This window comes from Dama dama, chromosome 30 (genome assembly GCF_033118175.1).
Source record: "Dama dama isolate Ldn47 chromosome 30, ASM3311817v1, whole genome shotgun sequence".
Lineage (NCBI taxonomy): Eukaryota > Metazoa > Chordata > Mammalia > Artiodactyla > Cervidae > Dama > Dama dama.
In genome coordinates this window covers 26,936,583-26,951,875 of record NC_083710.1, presented here as the reverse complement: position 1 = coordinate 26,951,875, position 15,293 = coordinate 26,936,583, and the positions used below count along the sequence as shown (strand labels likewise).

The following is a 15,293-nucleotide window of genomic DNA, read 5'->3' as shown; positions in this document are numbered from 1 at the left end:
TTTTTTTCCCATGGGAATTCCTCAAAGAGAGTCTAGGTTCTTTTTCTCTATTTACTAAGGCACTGCATATTTGCTGGATATTGAAGTTTATCCCTGGGAATTCAATTATGCAAGCAATTTGGAGTTATTCAGTCTTAAGTCCGTGTCTAAACGAATTCTTGCTACCCCTTGTGTTTTATAACTGCACCTGTTTTCCTTTACAACATATCACATGTTGAATATAAATAAAACCCATATAAACATAAAAGTGTTCAAATGGCTAAGTCATTGGGGTGTATTCTATACCTTTTAGCCACACAAAAATCACGGAATCCCTGTAGTCTGCAATGACTGGCAGTTGTTTTCCATTCTGATTCTACAGCCTTGAGCATCTGTAGGTTTTCAGCCTGGGACCTGAACCCCCATGACTTCCTTAATGCTGGTGGTAAAATATCACTGCTCCTCAGGGTTTTAGTGCCTGCCTACCCATTGTAACAGGGGCAGACACAGCCAGAGGGCTGCCAAGGCAAGGGATATTTAGAGGCAATAACGTACTTAAGTGACTAACACTTCATGGGGTGGGGCCATGGGGGGTGAGAGGGAAGGTTGACCAGACCTGGCTAAGCTCTGAACCTGCCCAGCTGCACTGGTGAAGATGAACCAAATCATCTGATCTGTTGCCAAGGGTCTTTACTGCCAAGGAGATTAGTCACTTCTTTGCAAAGTTAACCTAAGTCAATGGGCTTCCCTGGTGCCTCAGTAGCAACGAATCCACCTGCCAATGCAGGAGACTTAGGTTCTATCCCTGAATTGGGAAGCCTTTCCCTTCTCCAGGGGATCTTCCCAACCCAGGAATCGAACCCAGGTCTCCAGCATTGAAGGCGGATTCTTTACCAGCTGAGCCACAAGGGAAGCCCAAGAATCCTGGAGTGGGTAGCCTATCCCTTCTCCAGCAGATCTTCCTGACCCAGGGATTGAACCAGGGTCTCTTGCATTGCAGGTGGATTCTTTACCATCTGAGCTATCAGGGAAACCCTGCTATTGAAGTATTATCCCCCCAAAATGGGCAAAATATACAGAATTAGGTGGAGCTGGGGGGATTGGGGGGAGGCGGTGGAAACTCCTGTGTCAAAGTTCTCCCAACACTTCCAAGACTCAGGGGAGAAAAGGTTTGTTTTAGCAGAAAGGTTGTGATCAGCAACAGAAATGTGTGGCTGGATTGATCAGTCCCCGCCACAGAAGAAAAAGAAGGTCTGTATGCTGGAACTTTCCAAGCTGTGAGGGAGAAAGCCTGGCCTTCAGGAGCTTGGGGAAGGGAACCAAGAAAGGGAAGACTGACCATCCAGCTCCACAAGGATGCTGACAGTTCGAACTAAGACCTCCCTGCCAGAAAGTCACAACCACTCCCAGAGGCACTCAATTTAAAGGAAACGTCCCCAAACTGGAATTAGTCAAAGTGAACCTGACTAGAGAAAAAAGCCATCAGGAGACGAGTCAGGCCGATTTGAGCTGACCCTATACAGACTCCTGCCTAACCCCCAGCTGCCATATCTTAAATGGAAAGTGAAAGTGCTAGTCTCTCAGTTGTGTCCAACTCTTTGCGACCCCGTGGACTGTAGCCCACCAGGCTCCTCTGTCCATGGGATTCTCCAGGCAAGAATACTGGAGTAGGTTGCCACTGCCTTCTCCAGGGAATCTTCCCAACCCAAGGATCAAACCTGGGTCTCCTGCATTGCAGGCAGATTCCTTACTGACTGAGCCACCAGGGAAGCCCAATAAAACTCTTAAATGTAAGTTTTATTATAATTCAGGTATGACAAGGCCAACAGATTAAGAGATAATTGCTATTGAAAAGACACTTATTATACTCAGCTCCCAAGAGGAACACCAGGGGAGCAACAGTGTCCATCAGAGGGCAAAAGGAGTGAAGGTAAAGTGTAGGCAAGAGCCACCACTGTGGTTTCCATGGGAAGGGATGGATAAGGCAGGTGAACTGGTTTAGGATGAGCTGAATACAGAGCTGAAATTATTAGGTTTGAATCATTTCACTGGGCTCTAGACAGAGCTGTCCCTGCTTATCTAGTGTCTGATGCTGGGGTGATTGGAGCACATAGATCTGGACCAGAGTGTTAGAGCCAGAGAAAGGAGGCTTTCTTGGATTCAAGAAAGAAAGAATTATTTCTTGGAGAATTCCATGAGCAGAAGACCCTGGTGGGCTACAGTCCCTGGGGTTGCAAAGAGTCAGATGCCACACTTTCACTCTTTCTTTCACTAGAGCTGTAGAGTCAGTTGAATCTACTGAAAAATTCCTAAGTTGTGAATTGTCCAAAAATCATATAAAGCATGATATGGCTTCATGGGGATAAAACAGGTTAGAAAATCAAAAGTAGAGTGGGATCTCCATTTTGCATTTATATGCAGATAGTTCCTGTGTTTTGAGGGGAGCACACGGAGGGAATGTGAATGGAGATGGAGGTAGGTGGAGAGGGAGAAAGTGAGGGTGGGCGTTACATGGGAAGTATGGGTGGAGTGTGAAAAGGAGTTTGAGTGTATGATGATTCGTGTGCACACGTGTGTGCAAGCTCTCAAGAGTCAGTGAGTGTCTCAAGTGTCTCAAGACACAGTGGAAAACTATAGTGAGCACCCAGACTTTTAGAACCTAAAAGATTGGAATTGAAGGCAAAAAAGCAATGCAAGGGCTCCATCACCTCCCCCACTCACCTCCCCCTGGGGAAACTCAATGATTTTTAAGAGCAAGAACTTTGGAGGCAGATCTGACTTCCAGTCCCAAATCCATCACTCACAAGCTAAGGGACTCTGCATAAGTCATTCAACTTTTTGAAACCACTTTCCCTTTTTAAACGTAAGAATACTTTTTAGCATCCATGAGGGGCTGAACACAGCGTCACACACAGCAGACATTCAATAAAGGATAACTTTGAAAAATCCTATCCCACTGCTCAAAATGGATCCCAAAAGAAAACCGCACCATGGCAACAAAACAATCTCCAGAAAAGCAATTTTTAAAATACATTCACATTCTATGGAGCCTTTATTTTTGAGAGGTTTGGGGGCATGGGTTAGAGAGGAAGAGTAGAGTTTACAAACAATCCTTGGTGACTTGTGGCTCTTGGGACTAAGGAGAGACTGGAAACAAGAAGTTCGCGGGCTACTGTTCCCCCGTGAGTTCCAACAACACAACCTTTTGCCAGCTTCTCACTTGTGAACAAATAAGCAGACTGGAGCCTGCAGGGTCACAACATCTCATCTCACCCTCTGACAAAGGTGCTGGGAGGCCAGGATTGGCCATCCTTCCCAGGAGGAGGACATGCAGCCAGGGAGCTGAGGGCAATCTGCCTGGGAGAGGGAGGTGGTGATAAATTTGCAGCCAGAAGCCTCAGTGCCTCTTTAGTCCTAAACATCAAAATCAATCATAATTTTAAGCATTCTGGGGATTTTGTTGTCACAATTAGAAATTTAGCTAATAACTACTTTGGAATTACAAAGCAGATAGCTAGAACTGGAAAGTGAGCAAATAATCACTTTCAATTGATAAGGCAAATAGCTAGTATAAATGTGTTACTTTGCCGATTATCTAGAGTGCCAGGGGAATCTTCCCAACCCAGGGATTGAATCCAAGTCTCTTGCATTGCAGGCAGATTCTTTACCATCTGAGCTACCAGGGAAGCCCTGCTTAAACTCATTAAAAAGTAATTCTGAAATCTTAATCACGGTCACCCAAAGATCACCCCAGCTACAGCAAGAAAGTTCCTGCTCTAAGTCAGCGATGCCTACTTACTGATTATACTAATGCAAAGTTTTCTTTCCTTTTTTAAAAATAAAAGTAGCATACAACCGTTTTTTTTTTTTCTTTCTTTCTTTCTATTTTCTTTTTGTCGCCTCTATGCCTTTTCCTGCTAATGCTGATCCAGCTGTGAAGTTACTCTGCTTGAATAGTGTTGACATTCTCAACACTTCTAACTGCTGGGGTTGCCATAGGAACAGATATGCCTAAGTGATGGCCGGAGGCAGCAGGAGGACCTCAGGCTCTGTTGGGGACCTTCTTGTGGTTGTCGTAGGTGATGCCACCAATGCCCTCTAGCATATTTATGGGCAGAGGAAACACAATGGTGGAATTCTTCTCTGTGGCCACGGTGGCTAAGGTCTGCAGGTAACGCAATTGGAGGGCTGCCGGGGACTCAGCCAGCACCATGGAGGCGGACTTCAGAGCTTTAGAAGCATTCATTTCTCCTTCCGCTGCAAGGACCTACACCAACAGAAAGAAAAGACTTTAGAAATAAAGGTTCCCGACTGTGACTAGTGATTTCTTTATCTGGGTCTGCACTGATGTTTCCCTCCCAGCCCCCACTGTTTCTTCAGCAAGGATTAGAGTTTCACATCCTTATGTGATTAGAGACATTTGAGGAGGTTGCAGGAAACTGGGAGATAACTTACAAATTATGAGTCCCTAGTTTTCATTCCAAACAAAATAAAAGCCCTGCCTTTAACCCAAACAAATACAGGTCCAGCAACCCTAGTGATGCTCTTGAATCTGTGCTCCCCATCTGCTGCTTTCATTTGCGGAGAAGTCTGAAATTCAAGGCTTCCAAATGGCTTTTTCTTCTGTGAGTTTCATTTATCACAGACTTTTTGAAATTTCCTTCTGTTGCCAATTTTGTTTCATTTCTTAATTGGAGTGTAATTACTTTACATTGTGTTAGTTTCTGTGTACAAGGAAGTGAATCAGCGACATGTATACATATATCCCCTCCCTTTTGGACCTCCCTCCCACCACACCCCCCATCCCACCACCTAGGTCATCACAGAGCACCCAGCTGAGCTCCCTGTGCTATGGACCAACAATGAAAGATTAGAAAGAGAGATTAAGGAAACAATCCCATTTACCATTGCAACAAAAAGAATAAAATGCCTACCTAAGGAGGCAAAAGACCTGTACTCAGAAAACTTTTTTAAAAACACTCACAGAAGAAATCAAAGGTAACACAAACAGATGGAGAGCTATACCATGTTCTTGGCGTGGAAGAATCAATACTGTGAAAATGACTATACTACTTAAAGCAATCTGCAGTTTCATTGCAACCCCTAATAAACTACCAATGGCACTTTTCACAGAATTAGAACAAAAAAATTTCCAATTTTGTTTCCTTCTTACAATGTAAGAATTGTTTCCAGTTCCGCCTGCTCTTGATTACAAGCAGCAGCAATGCCAGTCTGCAAACCCTCTTTGGAACTCTCCTAAGCACCCTGCACCTCCTCTGGTTCTCCAGCTGCCCAGGAATGCCTTGGAACTCAACTGCCCCATCTGTGGGCACTCACTGCCCATGTGCAAAAATGCCTCCCAAGTCCACTGCCTAGAAGCTGCTGGAGCTCAACAGAGAAGTCAGACATACGTAGAGGGAATCTTCCTGGACTCCCTAGTAAGATTCCAAAGAGGATAGTTGGAGGCTTCTAATCTCAGTTGGTTTCTGATACTTCAGGAAATTCATCCACACAGACAAGAAGGCTATGAATCCAAGAGATTCAAGAACATGCGAGACCAATTTGCACTCACATTTTGTAACTCTAACCTGGATTGTAGTCACCTGGTCCTCTTAATCTAGTGTGTTCACTTAACACACTAGAGGGTTGATGCTCCAGAGGCAGGCACCAGGTTGCTACATCAGAATCCCCAGCCAGCTACATAAAAATGTAGGTTCCTGGGCCCACTGGAGCCTCTGCTTCACTGAGTCTGAGGTGAGACCTGGGGATTGGTGTTTGCCTTGCTCATGTCTCTCAAGGAGACCCACCTTGCTAAGTCACTGAGTATAATATAAATATATATTTATATTATAATATTTTACATTCGGAGAAGGCAATGGCAACCCACTCCAGTACTCTTGCCTGGAAAATCCCATGGATGTAGAAGCCTGGTAGGCTGCAGTCCATGGGGTCGCGAAGAGTCAGACACGACTAAGCGACTTCACTTTCACTTTTCACTTTCATGTATTGGAGAAGGAAATGGTAACCCACTCCAGTGTTCTTGCCTGGAGAATCCCAGGGACGGCGGAGCCTGGTGGGCTGCCGTCTATGGGGTCGCACAGAGTCGGACACGACTGAAGTGATTTAACAGCAGAGATGATTAATGTGAGTTTGAACAAACTCCGTGAGACAATGAAGGACAGGGAAGTCTGGCGTCGCAGAGTCCAACACGACTAACTGAACAACACTGCTGATTAACAATGCTGTGATAGTTTCAGATGGACAGCCAAAGAACTCAGCCATGCATATACATGCATCCGTTCTCCCCCAGCTTCCCTCCCATCCAGGTGGCCACATAACATTGGCAGAGTTGCCCGTGCTCTACAGTAGGTCCTTGTTGGTTACCCATTTTAAATACAGCAGATGTACATGTCCATCCCAAACTGCCTAAATATCGCTTCCCCCCTCCTTCCCCTCACAGTTGCCCGTGACCTTTTAATTCAGGAAGAAATTCTCAGTAAAACCTCTTAAAAAAAAAAAAAAAGGAGAAGAAGCAGCCCTCTTCTTACTGACGTCATTGAGGAAGCCTGAGCTTCCATTCAAGCTGCATCCTCATCGGCTCCAGGGTGGGGGGCTCGCCCTCCAGTGCCGACTGGAGTTGCCCTTACCTTGGCCCTGGCTTCCCGGGTGGCCTCGGCCTCAGCAGCCATGGACCTCTGCAACTGCACGGGAATCCGGACGTCTTTGATTTCCACCCTGGCCACCCGGATCCCCCACAGCTCGGTGGCATCATCAAGTAAGGTCTGTTTCCAGGTCAAAAGAAAGGACATTGATCAGAATCCAGGCAATGCGATCAAAGTTTCTGCTATATTTTACATATGCAAGAGAAGCCCTCTTCTTTTTCTCCTTTTGAATTTACAGCATTTGGAGTGAGACTATTTGGGAAGAAAATAGGAGTTCTTATCACTCCCTTCCTGGAATTGAAATAAATCCCAGGAAGGATTCAGAAACAAAAGTTGGTATTTCTTTTAAGAGGTGGTTGCTCAGCAGATGCACCCAAACCATTCCTAAGGCACATACACTGTCCATCTAGATTTGAGCAAATCCCCCACATTTTCTTCTCCCTGACACCAAGCAGACAGCAGTGGCTTTTGTGCTGGTTCTGCCATTTACAGCTGTGAATCATTGGGCTCACTCCTTAACTTTTCTGATTCTCAGTCTTCACACCTATGAAAGGTTTTCTTTCAGGATTGTCATGAGGTTTGCATAGAATACACGTAAGATATCTATCATGGCCCAGCAATAATTCAATACATATTAATATTATCACTGGGTACTTTTTGAGATACTCTTTTTCTTGCTTTGTTTAACCTCTGACCTGTAGCTCAGTTTTAAACAGGTAGCAAGGCATATATATCTTTTTAGGGCAGAAGAAGCCTAAAACCAAAGACATCCTCATCCTTCGTTAGAGCTTCAGACAACTGAAGATAGCTTGCTGGTTACCCTGGAGGAGTAGGGATGAGAAACAATGCCTCAAGAAATAGTGAGATCAGATGAATAGTTCTCCCAAAGCGTAAAGGGCAGAGATCTCCAAGCTACCAAATTGCAAGTGAGCCCTTGCTTTCCTGTGATGCCTGCAGAGAGCCGGGAGATGGAGAGACCTCCCAAGAAGCCACTGACCTGACTGTGATGGGGAAACACCTGAGTCATTGAACTTGTGAAGCTCTTAAAATGGCATGGAGCATTATCATGCAGAACTGATATTATCTTATAAAGCCTCAGGGACTTTGCCCTACCTTAGAGACTGGAGCAGAAGCCGAGAAGGACCAAAGATGAATTTCCCTCTTAGAGAAGGCAGGCTCAGAATAAAAATGCAATTGATTCCAAAAACACAGAAATGTGATTGTCTATAATTTAGGGCTTCCCAGGTGGTGCAGTGGTAAAGAATCTGCCTGCCAATGCAGGAGACACAAGAGATGCAGGTTCAATCCCTAGGTCAGGAAGTAGAAGTGGGAAATAGCAACCCTCTCCAGTATTCTTGTCTGGAAAATTCCACAGAGGAGCCTGGTAGGCTACAGTCCATGGGATCACAAGGAGTTGGACAAGACTTAGCACACATACACACATATACATAATCTAGGGTGAACAAGAGGTAAGAGGGCTACCTGTTACATCCTCATCAATAGTATAACTACGATTGCTATTCATATCTTTATTGACATTAGGAGCATGAAGTCAGCTTTCTTAGGAGGAAAAAGCTGAAGTGTATGATGTCAATTCATCATTTTGAGTTCCAAAAGCAATTCCAGCGTCTCCCTTTTCCCACCTACATATTTAAATCTGGACCTCATGATTGTTTAAAAAAAAGAAAAGAAATGCTCAACTGAAGCCCATCTGTTAAGAGCAGCATTGCACACATGTGTGTGCACAAATGGAGGTGGTGCTTTGAACTGCTAATATTTGATTATCACTGATAATTAAAATGAGTGGATTAACAACACAGGCTATTTGTTCTCAGTGTCTTTACCTGGATGCTATGGGCGATCTCTTCTCGGCCAGCTAGGATCTGGGACAAGGTCTGTGTCCCTAAGACATTTCTCAGAGTGGTCTGAGCCAGCAGAAATGTGGCTTGGTGGACATCATTGACATTAGCCACCGCCGAGACGGCGCTATAGATCCTGTAATAGACCACTCCATCCACCTGAGTGGTCACAGAGTCTCTGGTGAGGATCTGGAGAGCAAGAACACGGAAAATCACATGCATATGACTTTCACACAAAGAGTCGGACACGACTGAGCGACTGAGCACACATACACGTGACTTTCACAATGACCAAAAAAGCGTCAGACTGCTTCGGATTCCACTCCACCAAAGGAGAGCCTTCACGACAACTCATGCCAGCAGCACCGAACATCTGCCCTGACTTGAATCTACTATCATCCTAATCAGTAACCAAATTCCTACATAGGTGTGATATGTACCTATCCCTGTAACTTCATCTTATGGAAGTCTCACCCCCTACTCAGAGGTGAAGTAGGTGTTTCCACTTTAAATTGCAGAACCCTGCTGAAATTCTACCTTCTAAAGAGAGGTAGAAAAGTCATTTCCCTGATACTTGAAATCTTTTCAGTCAGTTTCATCAGTTTGATGAATAGCAATGCTTCTTAGAAAACATAGATGGCACCAGAGACCCGTGTTCTGTATTCAGATAAAGAAAAACCGATTTAACTTTATAGAGGCTCTGTGTTAGTTATTCTGCATTAACATGATGAGGGACTTTGGAAAAGATCAGATTTCTGGGCGTACCACGGAAGTAGGCCCTAGAACTCCATTCTCCCATCTAGAACTATTTACCATGGAGCCATAAAAAGCCTGTGATAGGTCCCTAGGCATCCCAAGGTCTCTTATGATTAGGGCTAAATTCTAAGGTAAGGACTCTGTAACTTCCGCCAGTGGCATGAAGACATCATGGTTGGGTCTTGATTGAGTTTTCTGGACCAGAGAGAGGAAAATTATCATTTACCCAAAGATGTTGATTTTTCTCTCTTCTAATCCCCTTTGCTCTTCCACACACTTTCCTTTCTCTTCCTGGATTGTTTTTGTTTATTAGAAAGTTGCATGACTGTTAATAACTCTGTTTCTCTCCCCTGTCACCCAGTCCCTGGCCTGCTTCCTTCAGTTTCAGCACTTCAAGAACGGAAAAGAATTATTTGAAATCCAATGGCAGGTGAGGCCTGCGCCCTGGGTGTTCCTTCTCCATGCCCATCTCACATTGTTGCATCCAAACATATGAAAAAATTTAAAGCAGAGGTGAGAGATACAGATGGTACTAAAGCATTTTCTGAAAAGGTGATGAAAAGGATAATATCATAGCCAGTGACTGCCATCTACCAAATTAATTTCAGCTCTTCCTTAAAATGATTTATCAGATCCTCGCAAGCATCTGCTTGTCATTCTGCATCTCAGCTTCTCTGCCTTCTGTATCCATTCTTTCTCTTCTTTCAGACTTTCTCCCACCCAATCATTCCACCTCTTCTAGCTTTTCAGCCCTTGCTCCTGGCTCCATTCTTGTTTGGCAAAACAAGACCCAAAAGTTTCAAGTGCCACCTAGGACTCCTCCAGCAGGTCTCTAAGAATTCAGTTCATCTTTCCTTTTATCGTTTGAAAACATATTATGAATTCTCAACTGTCCATGTAACAGGGAAGAGATTGGTTTTATTTCCAGAAACGTATCTTTAGTCAGCATTACCTCCTGGGGAGGAATGTTGCAAGTAACGGTCCGAAGATCAACTTTGACAAACACATCTATGCAGGGCAAGATCAGAATCAGACCTGTGCAAAAGTAAATACAGTTTAAAATTTGACCCAACTGAAAATAACTGCAATAGATTGTCTCCTATATATACAGTACATTGTTTTTGTGGGAGTATAAAGGCTTCTCAGATGATCTTCAATAAATATATCTTTAACTTTGGGGTAATTTTTTCACCTTATGAGTCAAAGACTAAAGGAAAGTGATTCCCTACAAATTAAAATCTTTTGTTAAGAAGCTAAAGATTCTTGACATTTAATTTTGATTTCTTTCAATATTTTTTCTGTGGGCCATTTTTTTAAGTCCTTATTGAATTTGTTACAATATTGCTTCTGTTTTATATTTTGGATTTTTGGCTGAGAGGCCTGTGGCATCTTAACTCCCCAACCAGGGATCAAACCCACACCCTTGCAGTGAAAGTACAGAGTCTTAACCACTGGACCACCAGGGAAGCCCTAACATTTAATTATTAGATATTCTTCGAGAGGGACGGAACATATGTATACCTGTGGCTGATTCATGTTGATGTATGGCAGAAAGCAATGCAATATTATAAAGCAATTATCCTCCAATTAAAATTTAAAAACATTGGACCTACTTCTAATTCAAGTATTGCATTAGACATTTATTTATAAGAATATTTTGGAAATTGGTTTTTCCCTGGGTTAAAGGCATTTGTACAAAAGATTCAAGCACAGACTTTAAGCCTTGAATATCAGTGTCTGTCCACATCCTCATTTATATTCTTCAGGAGTGAAGGAACGTTAGCATTAAAATCTTCCCAGGACTTCAGTGTCCCTAAAACTAGTGTATTACAACATTTGTAGTTTCTCTGTAACTGTGTTCTAGCTCATATACAACTTTCCTCAATTGTGAATACTCTTACTTCTCTCTGAGCTGTGAAGTATTAGACTGGGGGGCGGGAAGGGCTGAGGACACTCATTTGAGGATTCTATGATGCCTTAACTTTGCTCTGGTGAAGCTTCTCTATAGCAAGAGTGACCAAAACTAGAACCATAAGCATGTCAGCAAGATGGGGACACCCATCCATTTCCATTTACCAGAAAGATTCTGGTGCTATTGTTTTTGTTTTCAAAGAAGAAACAAGTTTTTTCATTGAGCACCTTGAAAGGGGCTGGTAGCATCAACAGAAAACATTGCTATGGTGCTTTCTTTCTTTTGATCGCTAAGCCTTTCTGAGGTGAGGATTACTTCCTAATTTACTCCTTTTTTGGGTGCTAAGTCACCAGTTAAAACCATGGCCCTTAGAACTAGACAGAGGTAAGCCCTAGCCCTATTGGTTACTAGCTTGTGACCTAGGAACATTCATCTAATTTTTCTGAGCTTCAGTCACCTAATTCCTGTAAGATGATAGTGAAGATTAAGCATGATTATGGCTTCCCTGGTGGCTCAGATGGTAAAAGGATCTGCCTGCAATACAGAAGACCTGGGTTCGATCCCTGGGTCAGGAAGATCCCCCGGAGAAGGGAATGGCAACCCTCTCCAGTGTTCTTGCCTGAGAAATCCCATGGACAGAGGAGCCTGGCCGGCTACAGTCCATGGAGTCGAAAAGAGTCAGACACAAATGAGCGACCAGTATACACACAACATGATAACGAAAAAAAAAAAGTGCTAAATGTAGTGCCCTGTGGTTCAGTGGTAAAGAATCCACCTGTCAATGCAGGAGACACAGGTTTGATCCCTGGTCTGGGAAGATCCCACGCGCCACGGGGCGGCTAAGCCTGTGCACCACCACTATTGAGCCAGTGCTCTGGAGCCTGGAGCTGCAGCTCCTGAAGCCTGCATGCCCTAGAGCCCTGCTGCACCCCGCGAAGCCACTCTAATGGGAAACCCGCACACCGCAATTAGAGAGTAGCCCCCGCTCACCACAACTACAGAAAAGCCCACACAGCAAGGAGGATGCAGAAGAAACAAAAATAAAAGTAAATAAGCAAAATTATTTTTTAAAAAAATCATAGTGCCAGGCATGTATTAAGTGCTCAAGAAATAGCAGCTCTTATTATGAACACTTTTATTGTTAAAGAATAGTTTACGATTTACAGAGGTGGAGAGGTTCTCTGTTAGCAATTTGGCCTGTTTCCCTCTGCTTCTTGTGACATTCTGAGAGAACTCCTTCGCCCCAGAGACGTGTATGACGAGATTTGTTATCCTGGGACATTTAGTGGTGAACTCTTCTGGGAAAATTCATTTAGAAGAGACTTTGTTCTCCAGAGTCTTTCAAGCTGTGGTTATTTGACCTCTCTCAAATCCAGTTTTTTTTCTAAGTTATAATCTTGGCTCCACCAGGTAAAACATGACTAGAAGATTTAGCTTTGCTCTATTATTCCTCAGTTGGATAATTCCATCACCTCTATTTGGATGAACGTCTAAAAATACCCGTTAACAAGCATTTCTTGCTTTCTTTCCCTTAGGTTCCTTATTAGACAAGACACAGGGTCTTCCTTGAGGCATGGAAGTTTAGCATGTGGGATCTAACTCCCTGACCAGGGATTGAACACAGCTCCTCTGCATTGGGAGCTCGGAGACTTAGCCACTGGACCCCCAGTGTGAAAGTGTTAGTCATTCATTCGTGCCCGACTCTTTGCGACCCCGTGGACTGCAGCCCACCAGGCTCCTCTGTCCATGGGATTTTCCAGGCAAGGATACGGGAGTGGTTTGCCATTCCCTTCTCCAGGGGATCTTCCTGACCCAGGGATCAAACCTGAGCGTCCTGTACTGCAGGCAGATTCTTTACAGACTGAGCTACCAGGGAAGCCCTAGTATTCTGGCCCAGAGAATTCCATGGGCTGTATAGTCCATGGGGTCACAAAGAGTCAGACACGACTGAGCGACTTTCAGTTTCACTGGATCACAAGGGAAGTCTATATTAGACAAGTAGGATCATACTACTTGAAGTGGCCAGGTCTCTGTAACAAGCTTCTCCTTTTGAAGTTTCTCATATGTTTAAAAATGTAACAGACACCTGAGCGCCTGCTTTAGTACATGGCCAAGTGCAGAGCACACGGAGTGAATAAGGAAGTTCCCCAGAGACCCTACAGTGCAGCTGAACAGAGAATGGTTTTACTTAAATACACCTTATTAGGGGGCAGACAACAGATGATACTAGAGAGGTATAGCAAATAACTCTTCTCCTCCATGTGCCTTTTAAGTTAGTTTGAATAGACTCTTCTTTCAAGAATATTAGAATCTGTCCTATGAAATTGCCATTTTTGTGAGTTGAAAACAAACATTAGCAATGTCATAGAGTTCAACTAAACCTGGTAATAGTTCAGCGAAACCAGTGTTATACCTGGTCCCTTGGCTTTGTCAGCTTGGATGCGTCCCAGTCGGAATACAACAGCGCGTTCGTACTCCTTAATGATCTGAGAGATGAAGGGAGAGCATTTAGTGTTAATAGTTCATCAACTCACACAGAGAGACCAATCTGTTTCCCAGGGTATTACCTTCAGGCACATCCATATGGAGATCGGGAAGGTAATGACCATCAGCAGGAAAGAAAGGAAAAGCAGGATCCAGCCACATACACCAAGCCCTTTACTCTTGATGCCTAGGTAACGGGAAGGAGGCAAGCCTGTAACTGACACGGTTCTTAGGAAAGTGATTCAGCGACATGCATGAAGAAACCAAACAAGGAGCTGGCCAGGCTGGAATGGGGCTGAGAAAGCAACCTTAATCCATCACACTCATGATGGCAGTAACACCACACACATACACACACAGTCACACACACAGAGAAAATATTCATTCAGGTTTTTAGATGATGATGGACTTGTCCCTTCTAAGACACCTCATAGCAATCAATAATAATAATAACCATAACATTTACATAGGGCTGCCATGGTTCATTACTCTCAAAACACATAAAACCACCCACATGAAAATCACCAGGGTGCCATCTTAAAAGACAGATTCCTGGGGACTTCCCCGGTGGTCCAGGGGTGCAGGTCCAGCCTGCATGTCTCACGGTGCAGTCAAAAATAATAAAAATGAAATAAATGAATAAAAGACAGATTCCCAGGCCCTCGGAATTCCCTAGGTTAAACCAAGGCAACCTCTGAGGCAGGTAGGTAGGTACTACTATCCCCAAAGGAGACCTTGTAGCACAAGGAAAAACATTTTCAGGAGTGCTTACGTTTGAGTTTCTGTAAGAATCTTTCACTCCCCAGGGCTGTGGTCTCAGAAAAACCACTCAGTCTTTCTGAGCCTCCATTTCTTCATCTGTAGGATAGGGACAGATACGACCTACATTGAAGAACTTGATGAGGATTAAATGGGATTATTTATATAAGGCACCTAACCCACACATTAGTATCTACATTCGTGTTTATGCGTAGTCGCTCAGTCGTGTCCAACTCTTCATGACTCTTTGAACTATAGCCCACCAGGCTTTTTTGTCCGTGGGATTTTTCAGGCAAGAATACTGGAGTGGGTTGCCATTTTTCTCCTCCAGGGGATCTTTCCAACCCAGGGACTGAACCCATGTCACCTGTGTCTCCTATATGTCAAGTGATTCTTACCCGCTGAGCCATCAGGAAAGGCCCTATATCTATCTTAGTAAATGTATATTACTACCATTATTCCCATGTTACAGACTGATGAATATTACAGAGACTTGTCAGGCATTGATATTTGATAATTTTGTTTTTTCATAGAATTTTGTTACATCAGCTCACTACATTCATGTCTTTTTGATAATCACATATTACCACAACAGGGGCATTTTAGCTTAATATCACCTGGGAAGAGATGGAACTAAATTCAAATCATATTTCAGCCTTTTAAAGCTTTATAGCTTTAGTCACATCAATTACATAATTTCTCAAGTGCTATGATTCTTGTTGGTAAGCATCCAGGTCTGGCTGATCCCTGGATAAATTCTAAATAAATTTAGAATTATTTATATTCACTATTTCACCTTGTTTTAAACCCTTACAGCTTCTTGTTTTCTTCTCCTTGACAACCAACCCCACCGTCACCCCAAACTTCCTCTGATTTCACATG

At 43.6% G+C, this 15,293-nt stretch overlaps 1 protein-coding gene across 1 annotated transcript; it reads right to left on the bottom strand.

Annotated features, from left to right (window-relative positions):
- Window positions 1-4,021: 4,021 nt before the first annotated feature.
- Window positions 4,022-13,883, bottom strand: STOML3 (stomatin like 3). The gene is made up of 6 exons (XM_061133489.1): window positions 13,736-13,883; window positions 13,582-13,654; window positions 10,209-10,291; window positions 8,486-8,689; window positions 6,627-6,761; window positions 4,022-4,246 (listed from the first exon to the last, which is right to left on the bottom strand). The coding sequence occupies exons 1-6, from the start codon at window positions 13,775-13,777 to the stop codon at window positions 4,022-4,024; spliced, it is 762 nt and encodes a 253-aa protein (XP_060989472.1). The 5' UTR covers window positions 13,778-13,883.
- Window positions 13,884-15,293: the final 1,410 nt, after the last annotated feature.